Here is a 24230-nt window from a genome sequence, read left to right as displayed (position 1 = left end):
CTGTATATTAAATTCACATTATTATTAATAACATAATATATTAATAATATAAAGTCTATTCTCCCGTCTCATACCCTCCCGGCTGGTGCCGTCCGAGCTTCGGCTTTTCAAAATAAAAGCTTGCGTCTGGTCCGCTATGTCTTCGTACTTTGGTGTGTTGGATGTTTGTGAACTAAACAGTACGGCAATCATGCTAATGAATACAATAACTTTTTCAGTAGATGTCTTACTTACAACACGTTGGAGTTAGCAAAGCAGTTTTGTGTTTATATGTGCGAACGGGATTTATTCAGTTTGATAAATCCCACGGTAAATTGGCTGGTTTACTAAACAGGGAGGGACTATAAATCCTGTCTGTTTTTTTGTTTTTTGTATTTCAAGAGCGAATTGCTCCACAATATGAATACAGATTGATCACTTATTTTGTTGGTAACTGTTGTTGTATAATCACAGTATTACACTTGAGGAGGCCTATACTTCAGTAATGCACCTTTCGTACCTCGAAATTAAACCCTCTCATGTAATATGGCTTAAACAAACGTCAACGTTAAACGCTGATGCAGTTTTAAATGTTTTATTACCACGAGTTTACAGACGTCTCTGCTGATTGAGTATCATATCTCAAACATAGACTTAATATTTACTCTCTCTCTCTCTCTCTCTCTCTCTCTCTCTCTCTCTCTCTCCCCGTGGGGTCATAAATCAAGCTGTTCCACTAGCTGCTCCCTCTAGAGGTCTGGAGAACTTCCGTTGTATAATCTGGATGCTGCGTTTTTTTGTTGCATTTCTTTTCTGGGTTTGTGTGCTTTTCTTTTTGCATCGTTTAATATTTGCAGCACGTTTATGTATTTGGTTGTGTTGTGTACATTTGCAGCACGTTTGCTGAATGCTGCACATGTGTTGTCAAATTAATGAAGTTGTTTTTCTTTTTGCATCGCTTCTTTTTTCGGGGTTTGTGTGCTTTTCTTTTTGCATCGTTTTTTATTTGCAGTGCGTTTATATATTTGGTTGTGTTGTGTGAATTTGCAGCGCGTTTGCTGAATGCTGCACATGTGTTGTCAAATTAATGAAGTTGTTTGCTTAATTTGCTTGTGTTTTGTCTATTTGCGTGTGTTTTCTTAAGTTTCAGGGCGTTTGCCCCTGTCGGCCACCGTACCTCTATGATCATTTAAAGCTGCAGTAGGTAGAAAATCGCAGGAAATTTAAGTAGTGAGACCTCTTCCTGCAGCTCTTTCTCTCCCCTCTCTGTCATAGAGCAATGCATGGCAGGACTCTGTAATGACCTAATGACCTGTGATTGGCCAAAGTCTCCCGTCACGCAGGGCTGGACTGGCCATTTGGCATACTGGGCATTTTCCCGGTGGCCCGACGCACGTGTGTGTGTGTGTGTGTGTGTGTGTGTGTGTGTGTGTGTGTGTGCGCGCGCGCGTTATGTGCGCCTCACGTCATAACAACAAGCAGTTTGGCTGTACCGTTAATGTGGCTGTCAGGTAACCTAACTGCTTAAGCTTACATTGAAAATTGTGTCTGTGTGATTTATAAAATCAGTGTTGATATAAGCATCAGTGTTCCTTGAATTGCTTAATTAGCTAATGTTATTCAGTAGCATTGCAAAGCCAAAGTGCTCTTTTCCAGGGCATGTACTACTCTCAGCTTTATAGTAGCTTTTGGTAAGGGTTATGGTTATGGTTATTGTATTTAGCAGACACTTTTGTCCAAAGCGACAAAATAGGAATCTTACAATAGTTAAAATTAACAGTAAACTGTTTTAAAAAGTTGCTAAGCCAATATTAAGCAAAATAGTAATAATAACAATTATGACAATACAATATCAAATAATAATAATACAAAAAATTAAAAATACCATAAATACACAAATCATAGCTTTAAGAATTAATTATTTATATAAAATGCCAGGGCCGATTTCTTGTCCCAGTCCAGCCCTGCCGTCACGTCACGCAAAAGTCTAGTTTTCTCTCAGATCACTTGAATTACAATATGCTAAAAGATTATTATGGATTGTTTTGCCCAATGACACCAAAAATAAAGAGTTCCTACCACAGCAAAAAAATGCAATACTATATTATTTTATAGTTCTTATTAACAGGTCAACGCTGTCAAACTGACACACAAGAAGCAACAGAATAAATATAACATGTATTTTATTGATTCCAACAACCAGTGATAGGTGGATGAAAGCCTTCAGAAACATGCCTTATTCATGTACTGGACCCAACTCTAAAGAAATATACCTTTCTCCCAAGCATGATTTTTTTGTTTCCCTGTCCCTTAATGATTGTTGCCGCATCCAGAATGCTGACCTATTTACAATCTTTACACTGATGTCCTGTACAAAATAGAGAAATTAAGTTTTACAAAGGATTCTTTAGAAAAAGAAAAAGAAATATCAAATATTTGGAGTATTAAAAGGGAAAACATTATCTAGAATGATTTTCCTAACAATACAATAATGTCAGGTTTTTTTTCTCATCACACAGCAAGTTTACATGCATTTACAACACTTAGAGACCCTTAACATTTGCAATTCAGTGACATTAGATATCGCATAACTTTTTCTTTTTTTTAAATCTTAGTTTAGTACCCACAACAAGCTTTGCAAAAATATGACTATTCAGCAACCTGTATTGGCTAAAGAGATTCAGTTCATCTCTTTATCTGGTTTGATTCTACATAAAATGAACTATGCAAACAGTGAAGTGCTGATTTTATCGTCATTTGACCATTTACAAATCCAGTTATGATACTTTTGTTGCCATTCATAAGACCAAAACACATGAAACAGCTTCCAAAGTGCTTCATTTCTTTAACTATATCTATGAACCCCGTTCTCAATGCAACGCCTTTCTGTCGCAATCTCTTTAAGGCTCAGTAGCGCCTGCTAAAACAACCTTCCACTTTTGTCCTGTGGTGCAATTTGGCCCAAATTAGGAACTCAAAGACAGACCAGATGAAAACACACTGCATTTGCACGTGAGGATCAGATATTTGCTGATTGCCAACACCAGTAGAAGTTGCTGCATAGTCCTGATACACTAGTAAGCAAACACAAATCACAGCTACTACAGAGCAACAGGCACAACAACCAGTGAATGAGATGAGAAGCTCGAGCTGATGGCTTTAGTTAACCTGCAGAAACAGACCAGGGTTGGTAATACTGGCTAATACTGATATATGTACAATAACTGACATTATTCTCAATCGGCATGGGACCAGTTGTGAGAGTCACGGGCCATTTGGTATCTTTTTGCTCTTTGATGTCTTTAATTCCTTCCTTTTTGTTTTTTTTTTGTTTACATGTGACCAATCAGAGCTGCGGATTAGCTTGAAGTTTTGTTATCAGCCTTATGCAAAGAGTGCAATAACGAAGCAATAAGCAGCTCAGATACAATTGAAAATGTTAAACTTTCTTATCGAGCTGTCATAAAAGTGACATTCATTTACAGGATTTATGTACATGGGAATTTTAGTCTGAGCACCTAAACAACGAGACAGGTGAATTATTTCGACAATACTTGCCCAACCACTTTGTCTGCCATTTACTCCATCAGGGCTTTTTTTATTTTTATTTTTTACAAAAATCGACACAAAGTACCTTAAAAAGTGTTTAAATCGTTCTGCTTTTCACTCTTGCCTTGGAACAACAACTCTCCATAGTCACTTTGCACTGTGTCGTGTACCCAAAGTGTTCTCAAATATGAATATTGTACGACATTAACATGGGCATAACACCTACATTGTCTCACATGACTTCACTGTCTCTACAAAATGGCTTCAACACTTACCCAACATGACCTAAAAATATCAGACATTATCCTCCGGATTTATTTATTTTACATTACTTTAGTGTTTGATATTTCTACTGTATGACATAAAACTCATTGCTAACCTAGCCTGAAAGTCTACGTGATCTTTATTCAACACTGAAACAGTCCAGGACCTTCGTAAAAAAAAAAAAGAGCACCATGCGTACCTAAATGATGATAATAAGCGTGAGTTAATTCTGTTTATGAAGTGCATGAACTGTTGTAAATGAAAATGGGCAAAGGTAGCTTTAAAATCACTCTACTCAGACATTGTTCAAAGTGTTTTGCAGTGGAGCTTTGCGATAAGGCTTCTTTTAAAAGCACCTACTACATTAGTGATACTGTTATATGGTTGTTTTTATAAGTGTTTTTTATACATTCATAGTTGAACTGAAACCACTAACATGACAGTCAATACACATGATTAAAGTACAGTATTTGGTCCAGTATATTAGATATTTGCACCAAATAATATAGATAAAATAACTTTGATGTAGCCTGATTGTATGTACATAATATATACAGTAACTACTCTGAATATGGGGTGAAAGATAAAAAAAGAAAATGGACTCTTTCCTAGATAAATGTTTTGAAATTGGATTCAAATAGCATTTGCTCAATCTGTTTAGTCAGAGGGCGTTTGTTATGTTACATAATCCCTGTGTAATAACTATCTAATACCTGATATATGTGGCAACATTGGTGACACGTTTTACATAAAGCAGTTCATAAAACTACATTAAGTGCTTGGAAATTATGGTACTGTGCAGCGACAAAGTGATGAACTCACATCACTAATAAATTGGTTTTGTTTTATGCAAAAGAGTATGACAGCAAGTTTAATTAATCAATTTATAAGCCATAACAATGATAAAGAAGAGAATATGTGAAAACAAATACTGATAAGTGATCCATTAACATTTGATATTGTTAAAAAACAAGAAGATTAATGGAAATAAATAATGCAGAGGGTTGAAGAAATAACTGATTCCTGACTATCTTAGCTGGGATGATATTGATGAAAGCACCAGTGTACTCTGCTGAAGTTGAGGTGACATTGAAGTCTTTGTTGTTAAGGCATTTTATTTGTTTTACCTGCTCAGGTTGTAAAGTTCAGGATTGCATATGTATAAGATTTGGCCTTCAAAGACTTATACAGTCGATATGTACCAAAAAACTTTGCAATAAATAGTAGCATCTGTCATGCTGTCATACTCGTTTCCAAAAATTAGTCACCATAATTGAGAATAGCTCCTGCTGACATGCACTTCAGCACAACACAGGATGGACTGCAAGGACAGAAATCACCTGAAGTGAAAGTGCTGAGACGATTCTTAGTGATCTCTTAGCACCGATCTAAGAGCACTGAGTGCTATTGTGGTGGTAAAAGGAAACTGAAGTGAATGTCATCCAGTCAAATACACAGTAAAGTAATAGTTGTTCATTCAATACTTGTGAACAATCTTTTGAAAATACTGTATGTAATAAAATGATTTGTAATTACCAAGTTATACATTTAACCTACTGTGGGCGGGAATGACAGTTTTAATCACCCTACAACCGTTTCTGAGGGATCCTTTGTTCCTGAATGTGCACTGCGTCATTACAGTGGACAAAAAAAAAAAAACATCAAATATGAAGTCTTAAGTGTAAGCTTTGTGTTCAAAGTCTAGGCAGGCTAGGGTCTTCTTTGTCTGGGGATTCAATGTAATTGGCAGCTTCTTGAAGTTTCAAAAGCATTGCCATCTATAACAAAGAAGAGAGAGTCAAGAAATCAGCAATACTGAAGGATCCATTTCAGTATTTCAAGTATTTTACAAAGCCGATAATTCTGATGAGAAAAAAAAAAAAAAAATCATGAAGTGCTTCATTACCAGGGGATCAGATTCCATGGAGCTGGGTGGAGTCTCCTTGTGAGGCCTCTCCTCGCAGGGCTGACCGGGGCTGCTGGAGCCGATGCTGGGGGGAGGCAGGTGGAACAGCTTTGCCTGGTCCTGCTGGGCAGACGGCCAAGGCAGGGTGCCTCTAACCCACTCCACTGGGTCCTCCCATACCGCCTTCTGGCCGTGGACCTGAAGTGTCACAACATATACTGTATTACCAAAATGGTAAAATTAGAGCGTAACAATTCCTGTGAAAGGGTAAGCCACCAGCCCTTTGTGTGAAATAATCTAAAACTAGCTGGAAACCATTTTCTAGATTTGTTGGCTGTGGTTTCTTACCTTGATGCCATCCTTGGCCCCCTCTTGCAGGTAAGGAATAATAGAGTGGTTCCAAAGGTCAATGAACCACGATCGAAACTCATCCACCGTAACCGGACAGGACAGGAAAAAGCAGGGGCCTGAGGGGACACGGGAGGAGAAGGAAGAACACTAAGGACACATACAGTGGGGCAAAAAAGTATTTAGTAAGCCACCAATTGTGCAAGTTCTCCCACTTAAAAAGATGAGAGAGGCCTGTAATTTTCATCATAGGTACAAAATGGGTAGGTTGACAAAATGAGAAAAAAAAATCCAGAAAAATCACATTGTAGGATTTTTTATGAATTTATTTACAAATTATGGTGGAAAATAAGTATTTGGTCAATAACAAAAGTTAATCTCAATACTTTGTTATATACCCTTTGTTGGCAATGACAGAGGTCAAACGTTTTCTGTAAGTCTTCACAAGGTTTTCACACACTGTTGCTGGTATTTTGGCCCATTTGTCCATGCGGATCTCCTTATGAGCAGTGATGTTTTGGGGCTGTCGCTGGGCAACACAGACTTTCAACTCCCTCCAAAGATTTTCTATGGGGTTGAGATCTAGAGACTGGCTAGGCCACTTCAGGACCTTGAAATGCTTCTTACGAAGCCACTCCTTCATTGCCCGGGCGGTGTGTTCTGGTCCCTTTGCAGAAAAACAGCCCCAAAGCATGATGTTTCCACCCCCATGCTTCATAGTAGGTATGGTGTTCTTTGGATGCAACTCAGCATTCTTTCCCCTCCAAACACGACAAGTTGAGTTTTTACCAAAAAGTTCTATTTTGGTTTCATCTGACATTCTCCCAATCCTCTTCTGGATCATCCAAATGCTCTCTAGCAAACTCCAGACGGGCCTGGACATGTACTGGCTTAAGCAGGGGGACACATCTGGCACTGCAGGATTTGAGTCCCTGGCGGCGTAGTGTGTTACTGATGGTAGCCTTTGTTACTTTGGTCCCAGCTCTCTGCAGGTCATTCACTAGGTCCCCCCGTGTGGTTCTAGGATTTTTGCTCACTGTTCTTGTGATCATTTTGACCCCACGGGGTGAGATCTTGCGTGGAGCCCCGGATCAAGGGAGATTATTAGTGGTCTTGTATGTCTTCCATTTTCTTATAATTTCTCCCACAGTTGATTTCTTCACACCAAGCTGCTTACCTATTGCAGATTCAGTCTTCCCAGCCTGGTGCAGGTCTACAATTTAGTTTCTGGTGTCCTTTGACAGCTCTTTGGTCTTGGCCATAGTGGAGTTTGTAGTGTGACTGTTTGAGGTTGTGGACAGGTGTCTTTTATACTAATAACAAGTTCAAACAGGTGCCATTAATACAGGTAACGAGTGGAGGACAGAGGAGCCTCTTAAAGAAGAAGTTACAGGTCTGTGAGAGCCAGAAATCTTGCTTGTTTGTAGGTGACCAAATACTTATTTTCCCGAGAAATTTGCAAATAAATTCATTAAAAATCCTACAATGTGATTTTCTGGATTTGTTTTTCTCATTTTGTCTCTCATAGTTGAAGTGTACCTATGATGAAAATTACAGGCCTCTCTCATCTTTTTAAGTGGGAGAACTTGCACAATTGGTGGCTGACTAAATACTTTTTGCCCCACTGTAATATGACATCATTCACACTCAATATTCCCTATGAAATAAAAATGCAGCTTTCTTAAGCCCTGAAGTCACACCCGGTCCTTCTGATGAGAGTGTGTTTCATACCAATGAGGAAGTCCGACGTGCTGTGCTTCTCCAGGAAGGCGTGCAGATGATACCACAGTTTGGGCACCCAGTCCAACACCCTGATCAGGTCCTCGCTGGTCAAGCTTCTCTCATCCTCCGACTCCATCAGCTTCCTGTGCAAGTAGCGCACCAGGAAGCCATTGGCTGGCTCCACGTTGTTGGAGAAGGTCACCATCCTAAGATGATGAAAGGCACATGCCAAAAAAATCATCTCAAAACACAGACTTACAAGTGTGTATTGTATTGTGCATTTCTATAGCCACATATGAGATTAGCTTTGCCATTAGCCCTCTTATCCACATCAACATTAGAGTTTACAGTTTAAGTTAGACCCACAGGGACAGACTGGTTGAAAATTGGATTGTGAAATGGTACTTCCTATATTTTGACTGAGGAAACCCAATTAACCAACCAAAATTTAGAATGAAACATAAACAAGTGCTTAATTAGGTCTTGTTTGATTTAATTTCCATTTGGCTACATCCTCTTCCCTCATCAATGTGACAGTATGTATAGCTAAATGTATAAAAAAACAACAGTTCTGCTATTGGAATCGTCATAATCAGTTTGATTTCACACAGTTTCACAGTCAAGTCCTGTATTTTGAAGACATCTTAGGACCCTTGTTTGATGTGTTTCTGTTTTTGGGAGGATCGAACAGGGGATTTCAACAGTAACAGTTTATAAAATTCAGGATGTTTTCATTGTTCTGATGTAACAATATGTATTTTGCTTTATAATATTTGTTTATGCTTGTCTTGTGTTGGACCCCAGGAAGAATAGTCTTCACTACGGTGATGACTAATGAGGATAATAAACAGTAGGTAAAAATGTTGCAGGTTATAGTGAGAGGTTTGTTTTTGTTGTCCAACTTCAGACTGAAAGCAACACGAGTCATGACTGTCATTTACAAAAGTGCATCTACTCAGAAATTTCAGATATGTTAATTTACAGTGAATACAATTTGTCTCAACAATACCAAAGTAAACTTAGTATTGGTACTCATGACACTGAGTGAAATCAAACTGTATTAAATCATGCTGTATCAGATCACATATAAACACATCAACTCACAGTTTACTATTGACCTGTTGACTCCACAGTGAGCTTCAAATCTAACTCCAGGGTAATCAGGACAAATTCACCCAGAACACCCAAGACAATACTGCAGGAGATGAAAATACTTCCACAACCATTCCTTCAACCAACCTGAAGCTGAGATGGAGGCCGTGGTTCGCTATCATCTTCACTGGCTGATTGCTTGTTCCAATAATGTATGGACTAAGGAACAGGAACAACATTAGTTTAAGCTGCGTCAAATGATCACATAAATACTCTTGCAGCTAGTTTCAGTCCGTGCATGTGGAGCGTACCATTTGTGATATTTACAGGTGAGAGCACCATTGACAAGTTCGCTGATGGAAGCAGGCCCGTGAATATCATCCAGAATAACGACCAGCGGTATTTCTGACGTGCTGGTTTCCCGATCGATGTGATTGGCCAGGTTGGAGAGATAAAGCTGCAGATCCTGAGGAGAGAAAGGTGAGAGAGAGAGAGAGAGAGAGAGAGAGAGAGAGAGAGAGAGAGAGAGAGAGAGAGAGAGAGAGAGCGAGAGAGATGAAAAGAAGCTGACAACATGACACACCAAATAACCCGGTGTTGAACAGTTTCATACAGGACTTAGCTTTCTGTCACCTTGCATGACTGGCGGTGCAAGTTAAAAGTGACCACGATGCCATCAGTGACTTCACGGGCGCTACGGTCCACCAGGTATTCAGCCAGCCGGGAGGCCAGGTAGCTCTTACCCGTCCCGCTCGGTCCAGACAGGATAAGACGGCGGTGTTTGAGCAGCAGGCTGATGTAGTGTTGCATCATGGGTTTGGGAATGAGCGTTTCGAATACCAGGCTGTCCACACACTTCTCCTTCAAACCTGATCATAGTGAGGAAAAGTGAGAACAGACTGCGCTGTCATAACAATGAAGTTGATAACTATCTGCTAATTACCCAGCAGAAATTAGAATTGGTGATCAACTGCAGTTTGATACTTGATATTTAAGTCCCCAGACTCTGTATGTGGCTGTCCACTGCTCCGAATGCTTAGGATGGGTTAAATGCAGAGATTGGATTTCATTATATTGTACTGTACAGTTTTATGTGACAAATAATAAACTACTTCTTCTTGTAAGTGCTTGTTAAGAATTCTGTTCACATCTCAACCCAGGGTTTCTGCAGGTTTCACCAAGTCAAATTTAAAACTTTTTAAGACCTTTTCAGGACCATTATAAATAAAATGTAAGACATATGTCACAACATAAAAAAACATCACTAAACTTGCACTTCCCCATAGTTAAATAATAAAATCCGTTCCGAAAGAGACTCGCGCAGCCGTACACTCAGCTGCAATATAAGTTGCATGTTGGTCTCATTTGTAGTCGTAATGCAGCAAATTATATCTGGAGTAACGAAAGAAAGAACTACAACAACATGGAATAAAAATAAAAAAAAATCAACAAAATCAAAGGCTGTTTAAAATTATTCAAGACCTAGAACATAATTCTTCAGCGAATTTAAGGCTTTTTAAGGCCTAAAATTTTGATTTAGAAATTTTAGACTTTTTAAGACTCGCGGAAACCCTGAAACCAAAAAGAATATACAATAGGAAGAGTTCAGGTAAGAAGATGTTGAGAAAACAGATTTATATCACCTGCACCTCGCATGTCCTTTAAGCAACATGGAGTTCAAGCATTTAGCTCTGAAAATAACTTTGCATCAAGTGTAGGGAGTCTGTGCACCCCCCACCAGCCTGCAGGAATCAAATGTTCCACTCAACATCTATGGGGCCCATGTGATTGAGGCTGGTCGACCAGCTGGGCCAGGATCCACTGAGATCATGTTACCCAGAGCCCAGGGCTGCCACTGCTTTCCCAGCTCTGCTAGCACTCCGCTCCTTGCATTCCTGCATGCAAAATGTGCGGAGGGGTCGACTATTAAACCCTCGACTCTCCTCACTAATCACAGCTCTGCTTTAGAATCACTGATGGGCTCCATATATGTGCAACTCCCAAACCAAAACACTGCAGTTATTAGAAATATGATGTATACAAGTCACATACATCTGTAATAGTGGTGACAATGTTAGGTTGGATAGATAATTAGACCAAATAAATCTGGAACTGTGGCTACTTCCAGAGGAAAAAAATGAAAAATGTTGTTAAACTGATGAGTTTACCAGTTGCCATGGGGTCATTTGAGTTTATGTTTTGGTGAATGATGAGGCTAGCTTACAATTCAATGTAACTGAATGCACGTTGGACATAGAGAAGAGTTGAAAAAACAAAATAAGCAACACTGGATCAACTGGCAATAAAGAGACATGTCCACATTTAGCCTGATTAACAGACAGACATGAGGATTTGCACTCAGTTGAGACTGGGATAAGACTGTTAAACTCCTCGGATAAACACTCAATGTATCATATGTGTGTGTGGACGCAGCTTTCAATAAATAGAGTTGTGGTTTCTAAATTGAAGAGTGACGCAAAAACGACAGCGACGACAGCGACATCATCCGGTGGACTTTTCCCGACAGGTGAGCGTGGAGCTCCAGGCGCTGGAGCCATGGAGGGGCGCCGTTCATCCTCATATATACTGCCCGGCCTACAGTGAAACAGAGTCGGAGGTTGAAAAGTTTTCCCTTTTATCAGAGGACTCGCACAGAGCCTAAACACTTCTGGAAATGATCAACCACGAAAAGCAAGCAGGCAAGAAACCGAACTAAGTGACATGTTTTCCATGGATTTCATCCGCTCCGTTTTAGTACCGCACATACGCAACAGCGCCGCACCTAACACATGCACCCCATGGCACACACACAACAAACAGAACTATCCGTCTGAGAATATTAACTAACAATAATTAATGTTGATGCATAATGAATAATGTTGGAATACTATTCATTATTGCATGGGCGATTCTTGGGGTAATGTTGTGAAATGATGTACTAAATAAAAACAACTTCAACAACAACAAAGCATTTGAATACTGATTTAGACATTGATTACTACGATAACGCATTCAGGTCAGCCCTATCTTATACGTCACATTTGTCCACAGACCTTTCAGGGCCACCGTGATGCTACTGGGGCCTCGGGACATGCAGCGAGAGGGCTGGGTTTCTGGACCTTCTCCTCCCAGCACTCTCTTAATATGGCCCATACTGTAACTGTAGATGGAGTCTGTAGACAGGCCCAGACTAGAAGTGGGGTCCACCTTGGCTATGTACACCTGGAATGAAAAGAACAGAACAAGAGAACCAAGTAAATCTGTCCAAATAGGATGTAGTGTGTGCAGACAGACAGTGCCCCTTGTGATGTTTCAGCACTAACTACCTTCCAATATGTGTCAATGGTGAGGCCTGGATAATCCTGTTAAATGACCTGCCAACCTCCTAAAGTAAATTCAAATACCTCTATTACTAAGTTTGTGCCTCGTCATAAATCAAGAAGTTGAACATGATTCCATATGCTATTTCTGCATCGTAGTGTGCAGCAGTGGAACTCTTTGAAGGAACAACATGCTAAATTTAATGTGACAGCTGAATCACACTTGTTGCAAACTGTACATTGAGTCCTTGGACCGCTCATATTGAACAAAGTTGTCAGAAGAAGGGAGACTCACCTTGAAAGCCTGGCTGACAGCTGAGTCCAGCATGGGCCAGTCCATCCTGCCATTCACCCTGACAGTGCCGACAAAGAAATCCTGCTGTTTGACCTCCTGTTGATACAAAGTGCAACGGACAGGCGAAACAGACATTTAAAATCACGTTTGTTGGTCTGAAGAAAGAACGATGACAAGCAACATACTTACATCTTTAAAGACGTGTAAATCTGCAACACAAATCACCACCCTAACACGGTGATCATCCCTCTGTGAGGAAAGACTGAGGAAATCTGCAGAGTGGACGTCTGCTGAGGAGTAAATACATACAAATAGGACAGAAACAGAAAAGAAAGATTAAAAAAAAAATCTAATATTGCACAGAATGCTGAACCAAAAGCATTGCTTAGCAGGTTATAGTGATAAATTCATGTGCACAAATTAGTAAACTGTGAGGGAGAAAGGAATTTAGAAGCAAGGAGCAATGCTGTATAAATAAATACACTATATATATATAAAAACTTATTTTATACGGCCATCTGACCTTTAAAATACAAGCAGGTTTTATTTTAATTATATGATTTGGCATTTCATTTTCATACCCTAAAAAAAAAGATTAATAATTGGTATTGGAAAAATAGTATATTATAACACTATGTTATAATATATTTTTTGCTTGTACATGGTGCACATGTACAGTATATAAATGAGATGATTTATAGGCCAGGAGTAAAGTACAAACTACAAATATCTACATTACACACATTTGCACATAAAGCATAACACAATTATTAAGTGCTGTAAATGTGGTATAAGAAAGCAATCCAATCATTACGTATTTTCCATTCATACTGTAGTTTCAAGAACAAACCAGATGGTATTCACAATGAATCCATTTTCCATTACATGTGTGTAAATACTAATCTAAGTGCTATGCCTACTTGTCGAGCACAGTGGCATCACCATTCTGACTCCACATTGTCAACAGGTCAGAGACTAAACTGTACCTGAGCTTCCCCCCTCACTCAGCCCTCTGCTGTAGCTTTTGGGCATGTGCATGGCTACGGACTGTCGAGGTGATAAACTTCCCAGAGCAGTGAGACCCGAGGACTGGGAGACGGAGCTGGAGGGTCCAGGAGATGGACAGGGGGACAGACCACCCGTCTTCAGATGGTCGTTCTCAGCCTTCAGATTCTCCACTGTCGACTACAGACAAACATCACAAGTGTTAGAGGAATTTTCTTAAATCGCAGTGCCACTTCCATAATACAGCTTTAGTGATGTTTTTCTGAGTGCATGCTAAAAATGTTTCTTATATTGGAGAAACTGGCATAACTAAATTTAAACACATAACCTACCACAAGACCAAACAATAAAAGAGGGAAGTTAGACTTGAAAGATTACATTCATACATATCATCATCATATTCTTTATTCAGGACACACACAAAAAATGGTCCATAGCAATACATAAATACATACATACATACATACAGTACATACATACCAATCGTACCTATCATGTATACAAAAGTTCATCTTACACAACACACATACATTTGGCATCCTATCTAGTCCACAGGTAAACTCCAAAAGCAAGTTTATCAAGAAAACAAATGTAGGGAGTAAAAGAAAAACACATAAAATATCAAAGGAACATATCACACATACCTGCATGTTGGTCATGGCCTCCTGCAGCTGCTCCAGCTGATGGGCAGAGCTCAGAGCCTCCAGGCGGATGTCTGTCAGTTTGCGCTCCTTCTCCCACAGCTCTGTACGAAGTTCTGTTACAACCTTATCATCCCCCACCTCATCTCCTTCACAGAGTCTGGAGATATTCAGTTCAAAGAGGACAACATTAGAGATGTGTGAAGGTAGCAAGGATCATCAGACTGACAGCTAGACACATCATTTTTAAATGCTAACTTAAGGACCACCACGGACACAGCTGTATTAGAACCACTATCAAATTCTCTTAAAATTAAACACAAATACAGCAACATATATGTGCAGACAGCATAGTCTTGTAATGATCTACTGTGTATCCACATCCATTTTTGACAATGATAGCTAACGCATTATGTTATAATACGATATGTTGGCATTTACTGAACTTTCTAGTTTAAGAGATTATTGCGGGGAGAAGTTTACCCTGATGATGATGTAGAGGCTGATGATTTCATTGACAATGGAGGGTTGTTTCCACCATGGTGAACTTTGGGGGAGGAAGGTGCAGAGGATTCTGGGGTGGAAATTTCCTCAATGTCAGCATACGGCCCTGACGGCTTAGAGCCCTTCTTACTAAAGGCCTTGTTAAAGGAGCTGCGTAACTGTACAGAGGAGAAATATGAGACTGAAATAAATAACATTACCATTAACAAGCAATTCTTAAAAGCACTTTGTGTTGACTCTCTCTCTCATATACCTTTAACAGTTTAATATGATCAAACACTGTACAAAGTGATTCTGTAAATCAAGAAAGACAGACAACAGAACGTTTCCAAAGGTTTCACAAGTATGTCTCATAAAGTGCATGCGGACTGGAGAAGAGGAGGGGGTTCAGGGTTTATTTACCGTAGCAACATCACTTACCTCAAAGACCTAAAATAAAAAAGCAAGGCAGCATGAGGGAGAGACCAGAGTCATACTTAATAACAGATTTGGAACAAGATAGAACGGGAATGACACACACGCACACACATGCAGGAAAACAAAATAGAGCAGCTGACAGACTTCTATTATTTTTTGGGATCAAACATAACATATATCAGATCAAATAAACAAAAACTGATAATGGCCCCACAGCTCATCTACACACTAAGCCAATATAACCGTATCATTTTAAAACTTATTTATAATTTGTAATCCTGTATCAGATATTTTTCTAATTTGTATTCTACCTGTTATTCTTTATTTCACACTAGCCTTTTTAGCACCCTGCATTTCACTGCACACATTCTACACTATGAGCAAATAAATCCTTGTATCTTAAATCTTGAAATTTGATAATAACTATCACTAAATGTGCTCAAAGTTTGATGAATTTGACATTGATGAGATAATCTGACCAATTACAAACCCAGACAAGCTGAAGAAAACATCTGATTCATAAACCACTGCAAAATAAGAACAGTATTTGTAATCAGTGGGACCTCTAGATTCTGCCTGTGTGCGCTCTCTCACCCAGCCCTTTTTCTTCTTCTTCTTGGCCTCCTGCTCTTTGAGACTACCCAGACTAGAGTGGCTGGAATGGCTGGTGTGGCTGGTGTTGCTGGTGAGGCTGGAGATGCTTTCTGAGGAGTTCTGGCGTTTGATCAGCAGTTCTACATTCCAGGAGGAAAAAAAAAAAAAAAAGAGCATACTGAATATCGGTGAATATATATATTTAAAAGTCCCACCTTCATCTTTGCATGTGTCTGGTTTTTGTACATCCCCGGCACATTCTGTACCTTTAGGTGTGATGTCCGGATTACTGAGAGCCCCCTGAATGATTTCTTGGGCCTCTGTGTTTTTGACCCTCAGAACCTCGATGGTATCCTTCAGCTCAGTGAGCTCAGAGTCCTGAAAAAGGAAAATATCAACATGTGTTCATACTAGCTTACAGTCTGGTAACTGAACCAACATTCTTCTAAACCGAGGATTGTGTAATGTCTATCTGCTTCAAACACAGATGACGGGGTTGTGTTCAATGGCTGATGACAAAATGGAAATCCTGCTATACGAACCTTTGACCCACAACTCATTTCCAGGACAACTATGTCCCCTGGTAGCTTCTCTTTCACTGACGGGATCTAACATAAAGCAGTTCAACCATGATCAGTCTAATGTTTCATCATCATCATCATCATCATGTATTTGTTGAGTACAGTATGTAGTGACACTATTTCTTTAGAATGATATTCATGGCTTGTTTCCTTAAGTGTCACAGTTAAATAATAAATGCAAACTGCCACACATGTCACAGGAACAGTCATTGGCATCATGATAGATACCTTTTGCTCCGAGGAGACCGACAGGGTCTGCAGGCGTGCCGTCATCAGCGCCAAACTCTGCTCAAATGCTGCTACCAGATTAGCCTTTAGAGGAAGACACAGAGGTAGAAGGAGGCAGAGACAGACACAGAGAGAGAGAGAGAGAGAGAGAGAGAGAGAGAGAGAGAGAGAGAGAGAGAGAGAGAGAGAGAGAGGGTTGAGACAGCAGACAGGTATGAGACACCGGCTGCATGGAATCAGTCTGCAACCTCACAAGCAAATGGCTTTCTCCTTCTGCTGGCAGAGGAGGGAGGGGATGGAGTAGTGGACAGCTGTGGATGATGTCAGAGATGAAAGAAGACGTTAGGGTAATGGTGGTGAGGGAGGAAAGCGATGCTGCGCTGAGGGACAAATCTGGTCAACCTCAAGTAGCATGTTTAACATTTAGGCTAGGATGTCTCGCACTATTTCTGCCTGATGATGGAGAGAACGATTAGAAATCTTCTAAAAGCCATGGCTGACACCATCGTAATGAATATGTTAAGAAATAAAGACAAATTCTACATGATGGTTTGTTGGAATGATGGTTCAGATAGTCCTCTTTTAGCTGCTTTATTTTTTTGGGGTTTAGTTTCCTATTTTGGTTTGATAGTTTCTAGGTCTGAAAGCACATTGTGTGGTGGGTCTTGGTGTGTTCCCTTCTTTTGTTAAATATGGCCAGCCATTCATTCCCTTCATTATTTCTTTTTGTGGGTAACTTGCTTTGGTATTTCTTTACACTGTTAGTCGTTGAATCTGTTTGAATGATGTTACTGACCTAGTAAAAGCAAGCCTTTCAGGGGGTTGTAACAGTCTTAACGACTCAATAGAAAATGCAATCAGCTATTCACCTTTTCCTATCAGCAGCATCAGCTTTAAAGCAGCGTGGTGGCTTTAAAGTGTGTTACATCACCTGAAAGTCCTATGTCCAGTTTGTTTAACTGCATTTCTCTCTAATGTCTATAAGTTGTATCCCAAAGGTTCATATTTATGGTATCTTTTTAGCCTTTAAATCTAAGAAAACTATCAGGAATCGTCAGAAATTGGTGCTGAGAAAAATAGTTGGTAAATTTATTTGTCATTTACAAAAAAAGAATAGACAATCATTTTGATAATCGTTTGAGGAATTTATAAAGCAAATATGCCAAATGTGCCGTTTTTCGCAGCAGATCCTCAGATACAGTATGATTGTAAAATGATTGTAAAAAAACTGTTGGTCAGACAAAATAAGTGATGTAAAGACACCAGCTTGGGCTCTAATAAATCATGCTGATCATTTCCACTTTGTTCTGACATTTCAGAGACGAAATCAATTTAATTGAAATAATAGTCAACAGATTAATAGATCATTGAAAGAAAATTAATAATTAGTTGCCAACATGTCAACATGCTTCAAGAACGGTGATGAGGTCAGCTGTTCCACGCAGCGAGCCCAACAGAGAGGTCGGATGACAGCAACTCGTCAGCTTGACGTCCACTCACAATCATGCAGAGAGCTCTCTGGAAGCAACAGTCCAACAAACCTGGCCTAGCTGCTACACCCAGCATCCAAAGGTGCGGGTCAGCGGGAGGCAGGCAGGGAAAGGCAGCGAGTCCAGCAGTCAATACATCCAAGAACGTAAAAGAGAGGGACAGTAGCATTAGGCGTGGGATCAAACTTATTATATAGTAAAAACATAAACAGTCACTTAGTACAGTGGTTCTCAAACTTCTTTCAATAATGTACCCCCTTTGAAATAGTTTTTTTTAGCCAAAAGTGTGTGCAAAGCATTTTTGGTAGAAAAAAAAGGCTATATAAAGAGGTACATTACAGCTCTGCACCATTAGTGTCTGATTTACTTAACAAGCTTGTAACTGAAACACACTTAAATGTTCCTTCAAATGTTTATAATCCATAACTAAATTAATTTGATGAATTATGCATGAAAATTAACATTTCAAAAAGGAATCTCACGTACCCCCTGCAGTACTCCAAAGTACCCCTAGGGGTACACAGACCCCCATTTGAGAAACACTGACTTAGTATGTTCAAAATACCCAGGTTAGTTGATAGTTAAGCAACGGCAGTGGGTTAAATGTGCAATAGGAGACTGTAGTCATACTGGTTGTCTATTAGATCAGGATCAGTGGTGAGGTGGTGTTAAAGTAAAAGTTGAGTGTGATGGAAAAAGCCAGACTCAAGCATTTAGAAGCTGCAGGGTGAGAAGAAGCAGGGGCCCACATTTTTTCAGCTGGTTCAATTAGTTAAAAGCAAGCTAAGGGTTAAGGTTAAAAGGGTGTCTATCAAGATCGCAGAGCTGAAGGATTATAGCAACAGTGGAAAGATGTGAGTGGCAGAAGGAGAACTGGAAATATGGCATGTCTGCAGTAAGACCAAAGTTGTCTAGTGGTTAGGGAGCTAACCATAAACCGCAACTGGGGACCTTTTTTTGTATGTTGCTTTCCCTTCGTTTACTGTCATCATCCTACTCTCAGTCAGCTATCAAATAAAGGCATACGATGCTCAAAAATATAATTCAAAAAAGCTTGTGTTGGGTAGGTTGGTAGATCCTAGATCTGTTGCGACTGGTTGTCCTCCCTGCAAGTCAGACCAGGCCAGAGGTATGCCTCAACATCCAGAGTCATCTAAGTGATCCTCTTTTTTGAAGTGAGCGGGGATTCACACCATATCTTCCCCGCATCTCACCCTCACACAAAATGCAAGGCAGATATTAGATGCACCTGTAAAAAGGGGTTTCTGTATCTCAGTTAGTTGTGGGGTACAAACTCAATGGTTGGGTCCGAAATTCCATACTAACATGCTATTTAGTAGGCTAAAACAGTTGAGACTTTTTAGTATGTCCGAAATCTTAGTATGTAACCAATAGTATGTGAATTGCATACTATTTCCGATGAAATACTACAGTGGGCAAACACTGGACACTACGGCGGCATAAGTATCCCACAATGCAATGCGTAGTAACGACAATGTTTATAACAGACAAACGGACAGCAACCAAGGCAGCTCTGGAATGTCAATAACGGTCTAATTTACATTTCTGCATATTGAAACTACAGTTAGTCTAGTTATTTACCTATTTCAGTAATTTAAGCATTATCTGGCAATGCTGCTAAAGCTGAGATCGGCAGGGGTTACCATGGTTACACGTCTCCAACGGCAAGGAGGTTCTCAGGAAGTGACGTTGAAAATGCCAGCTTAGTGTGTCCGAAAAGATACACACTACTGTTTAGTTACACAAAGGTATGTTGAACGATAGTATCCATATTGAGTATGTAGTGCATAGTATGCGATATCAGACGCAACCAATGACTTAGAGGAGGTGTCATCTACGTTTTGGATTGATCACACTCTGATAAAAGTTCTGGCATGCATCCAACACACAAACAAATTAGCTTACCAAAAGAGGCCAAAAGGGAATCTTAAAAAAAACATATATATCATACATACATTGGCACTAAGCTGCATGGTCAAGTCGGCAACCTTTTCCTGGGAAGACTCCAGCTCTCGCCTTAACTTGCGGATTTGCTGTGGACAAATTGAAAAGTAAGCCCCAGTAGTATGGACAATGTAGTATACAATACCTTGGACAAAAGGCCAGAAGTGTTGTTAATAAAGTTTTGATTATGATAATGCCGCAACTGAATGTGTTGTTTTGTTTGGTTAGCTAAATAAAGAATATGCAAACAACCAAATATGAAAGACACCGACATGACAATGGGTAAATACACTCCAAACCAATAGAAAATGTTTATTCAAGGGATGACAGTGGATTTGAGCACTTTTCTCATGCACTGGGAATTGTATGAGGTCTGAGAATGTCTTTACTAAATGTTAGCAGGTGGTGCTGATGGATAAAGAGTATCAGGGATAAAACTAAATGAAATGAGTTATGAGATCCTGAGTTAAGAGAACCGTTGTCACAGACTTCACTGAGCACTCTTAACATCATCTGGTGAATGGACCCGTTTTAACAGGAAATGACTGACACATGATGCAGAGAAAAGGCACAATGTGAGTTGAAGAGTCATGGCACGTTGGCCTTACCTCCCCTTGTATCCTCTCCTCATTCTAAAGTAGGCATGGTGAAAGCAAATGAAAAATAAAGAAGGATAGGGTAGAGCGTTAACTTCAGGGGCAGTTACCAAAACTACTTCTCCACAGTAAAAGGGACATCACTGAAGTTTCATGGAGACGGCTATGTTGGAATACACAGTTGGAATAGGTACCGAATAATTTCCCAGTCACAGAATGCAATACAGGGTCACTAAGAGGTTTATAACCAACTAGGGAAGACTGTAAGGTCACTTAATATAATGCATGCAAGGTTCCCCTGCATGCTAAAAAAGTCCAAAAGTCCATGAATCATTATGATTAAAGCAATTTTCCTGTATTGGAGAAAACGATTCTATGCTGTACAAGCTTTCCTAAATGATCGCTTTGCTTCTTGAAGACACAGGACAGTGTGTAAACGGTAGTCACAAAGCATTAAACTCCAGCACAAGTAAAGTAGGATTGGACTGTACATATGACTGTATCTACTCACCGAGGAATAGTTGGATGAAGCATTGGACGCCAAAGAGAGCACGGAGCCATGCACTGAAACAGAGGTGGAGATTTGACTTAATATTAAAAGTAACTTTTATTTAAGGCAATTTACTAGGTTACCCAAGTACTTAAGAAATGCTAGTAATCTGTGATGTCGCAAATGACTAAAGCGATGCATAAATTAAAATCGCTGTTACTAATGACAACCCTTAAAGCAATGAAATATATCACACTCAGTCACACAATTAAAACATATCAATAACAGGCACATAAGAGTTTGATGTAAGCCTTCGTTATTGCATTGAAATACATTAAGAACTTGGAGCTAGTGGTCAAGTGTGTATAAAAACGCCTGCAAATTATCTGAGAGTGACAGCAGGTTTACATTATTGGTGGAAAGTCTCCTGTTTTGTTTACATTTGGACCACATATAGTGCCTATAACTCCTTACATAACTTACTATTAATGTAAAATGAAGGCACCAAGACTCCTGTTCTGACATTTTGATTAATAGTGTGTGTGCTGTAGGAGCGGACAGCTTTGTTTCATTTGAGGCAATGTAGGGCGACTCCCCTGCAGAGGGGCCGGCTGAGCAGGCTCACCATCATCTCCGGGTTCACGGAAAGACCCGCACCGCATCATGCTTTTTGGCCGGTCAGCCAGGGACATACTGCTGCCCAGTGGGCATGATCCATAGAGATCGCAGGCTGACTCACTAGGTGGGCCTATGCTGTTGGAGCGCGATATCCTCGGACTGCCACTGGTAATTGGGGTAACTATAGACATAAAAGAGAGATGTTTGGAAAGACAGTAAGTGACACAGATAAAACTGTAGGATGCAGTTCTGTAGAGTACACACACACACACACACACACACACACACACACACACACACACACACACACACACACACACACACACACACACACACACACACACACACACACACACACACAATCTAGGTATAGCACCCATATTCTGATGACTCAGAGAAAGGCAACACCATGGTTCCACAACAGTCAAAGAGATAAAAAATAGCCTGACATGACCCTCCATCTCCAGCATATTTCAGACTTTAACTCAAGTCTTTTTCTTTTCTTATCCTATCTTGAATAAGTGCCGATGCGGCATAGTAATATTCAGCATATTGAAATCTGACACCATAATAATTTGCCATCACTTGATGGTTCAGGCATGACTGGATCCATTTATTGACAACTTGTGTCAACATCTCTTAACTGTAAAACTATGCCGGACTTTCCTCTCCGTGTGAACTTAATATCCCTGTCCTTAATAATAAGATGGATGGCTTATCAAAGACCTCATTAGTTACAAAGCTCAAACAGTGAGTGTTTTTAGAACTTGGCAGCCAAATGGAGCAATGGAGCAGACTCACCCACGTTGGTGAGGGGAGCCTTGCCGGAGGAGGGGTGGAGAGGGCGGGTGGGAGAAGGCAGCTGAGGGGGGCTATCGCTCTCTGTCATGCTGACTATGGTGTGGGAGTGGCGCCTTCCAGGTTTGCCGTCACTCTCTGACAGGCTTGAGTCATAGCGTCTGAGAAAAGAAAAATCATTTTAACTCCAAACAATGAAGATATAGCACAATGTGAGATTTCAAATAGGATGCTTGGATGCTTGGACGTACTCTAATCCTTTCTTCGGCAAGGTATTTCTGTCTGTGTGCAAGCTGTAAAGAAGAGAATAAAAAACATTATTCGTAGAGGATAAACATTGTGAATAATTTTTTTCAGTGCCTTACATAAACACTATCATTAATTTATTCATCTTAAGTTTTGTCATAGGACCTGCATAACACCCGGATAAGACATATCAAGGGTTTATCTTCTAATACATTGTGTCCATCTGTCCCATATGGCATATACTGGGCACTTTCATTAACACAGCGTGGGATTGGCTAAAAGTAAAAAAAATTTGGCAGGAAATATTTCAGACCATCTCCACCTTGACAGACAGGCACCTTGAAATGTTCTGATAGATCCAGCCTTCTTAATGACACCTCAGACTTTCTGTTCCCGGAAAAGGCACATACAATATGGTGGGCTGGTATGTCTGTTGCAAAGAAACTTATAGCCCAATGGTGGATGTCTTCACACTGAAACAGTGGTCCAACTGCCTACTGGACATTTTGTTCAGATGCTGGGATAAATGCAGACTTCTTCTAGTATTGGTTGATAGGAAGATGGAAAAGTGGCATTGAAAGGCTTTTTACTCAAATAACAAATTTTCTTTCAATTGTCTTTCTATTTACACCTCTGATACCTCAATGCTAGATATTTCTCGAGATGAGACATACCTATCTGTGAGGTTGAGGGATGTCCTGCTTCCGGCTCCCCAGGTTCCCGTACCCCTCTCTTCCTTGTCATGCATCTCAGTTCTGACAAACCTCGCACTGGAAGCCACGCTCATCTGGAGGGGCAGAGACTCCATGCTGCGGTGCATGCCAGACAATTTGGGGTAGAGCAGCGGTGATCCGCTCAGACTCAGGCTTTCACTGTCGTAGGAGCTGGGGGAATTGATGTGGAGTACAGGCGCTGGGCTGGGGGTGAGGCGGGATGAGGTGTGGGAACCAGCCAAGTCCTGCAGCTTGGAATATGGGGGGACTTTGGGCGGGAGGTCGTGGATGGTCACACAGGAGTCAAGACTGTTGAAGTTCATCTTGTCCATGTGAGCCAAGCTGGTTGGACGACCCAGAGACTTAGTGTTCAGCATCCTAGGGATCAGTCATAAAAAAAAAAGATGATGAAATATAGAAACTCGGCGGATGATGTGTATTCATTTCAGTTCATTTTCTAACTTCTCTACGTTCAGCCATTTATAGCCAGGCAGATAGTAGTGGTTGTGTTTGCCAAGGTTTTGAGAATTCTACCTCTAAATTTCAACAGCAACATGAATCCATAAAAACATTGTTCCTATTACTGTAAAATTACTCAAAGATGTAGAGTCTAAACGGTTTATAGTGAGGTCTGTGGATTGTAGAGTAACTAAGACACTGTTTGTGGAAAGAGATATTGCTATTGAATTATTATTTTTTTTAATCCTGTAGGTCTATTGTGGTGGTGTATTAGACCGAGCAGAGATCCTGAGCATATAAAACCAACATTTCTGTACCTGCATAGCTAGATACAACTAGAGAATAAAAATTGATGGAAAAGTAAGATCTCTAGATGCCACTGGAGGTCAGAAAGATCTTAGTTTTTTGTG

The 24230-nt window shown here is 40.1% G+C and overlaps 1 protein-coding gene across 1 annotated transcript in view; it reads right to left on the bottom strand.

Moving 5' to 3' along the window:
- Positions 1-2145: 2145 nt before the first annotated feature.
- The window catches only part of nav1b (neuron navigator 1b), a 58205-nt gene continuing 36120 nt past the window's right edge, over positions 2146-24230 (bottom strand). The window contains exons 9-32 of the mRNA XM_078249069.1: positions 23323-23739; positions 22654-22695; positions 22406-22563; positions 21612-21785; positions 21008-21060; positions 20509-20532; positions 19912-19989; positions 16446-16529; positions 16179-16244; positions 15903-16014; positions 15637-15776; positions 14605-14783; positions 14125-14281; positions 13462-13660; positions 12665-12762; positions 12476-12571; positions 11914-12082; positions 9494-9729; positions 9172-9326; positions 9008-9079; positions 7778-7974; positions 6047-6165; positions 5699-5896; positions 2146-5570 (exon numbers count right to left, since the gene is read on the bottom strand). Of these exons, the coding sequence (XP_078105195.1) occupies positions 5487-5570; positions 5699-5896; positions 6047-6165; positions 7778-7974; positions 9008-9079; positions 9172-9326; positions 9494-9729; positions 11914-12082; positions 12476-12571; positions 12665-12762; positions 13462-13660; positions 14125-14281; positions 14605-14783; positions 15637-15776; positions 15903-16014; positions 16179-16244; positions 16446-16529; positions 19912-19989; positions 20509-20532; positions 21008-21060; positions 21612-21785; positions 22406-22563; positions 22654-22695; positions 23323-23739 (3307 nt within the window). The 3' untranslated portion in view covers positions 2146-5486. The remainder of the gene's footprint in view (positions 5571-5698; positions 5897-6046; positions 6166-7777; positions 7975-9007; positions 9080-9171; positions 9327-9493; positions 9730-11913; positions 12083-12475; positions 12572-12664; positions 12763-13461; positions 13661-14124; positions 14282-14604; positions 14784-15636; positions 15777-15902; positions 16015-16178; positions 16245-16445; positions 16530-19911; positions 19990-20508; positions 20533-21007; positions 21061-21611; positions 21786-22405; positions 22564-22653; positions 22696-23322; positions 23740-24230) is intronic.

This window comes from Sander vitreus, chromosome 4, assembly GCF_031162955.1.
Source record: "Sander vitreus isolate 19-12246 chromosome 4, sanVit1, whole genome shotgun sequence".
Classification (NCBI taxonomy): Eukaryota; Metazoa; Chordata; class Actinopteri; order Perciformes; family Percidae; genus Sander; species Sander vitreus.
The sequence above is the reverse complement of the archived record's forward strand: the minus strand, read 5'-3'. Positions and strand labels throughout refer to the sequence as shown.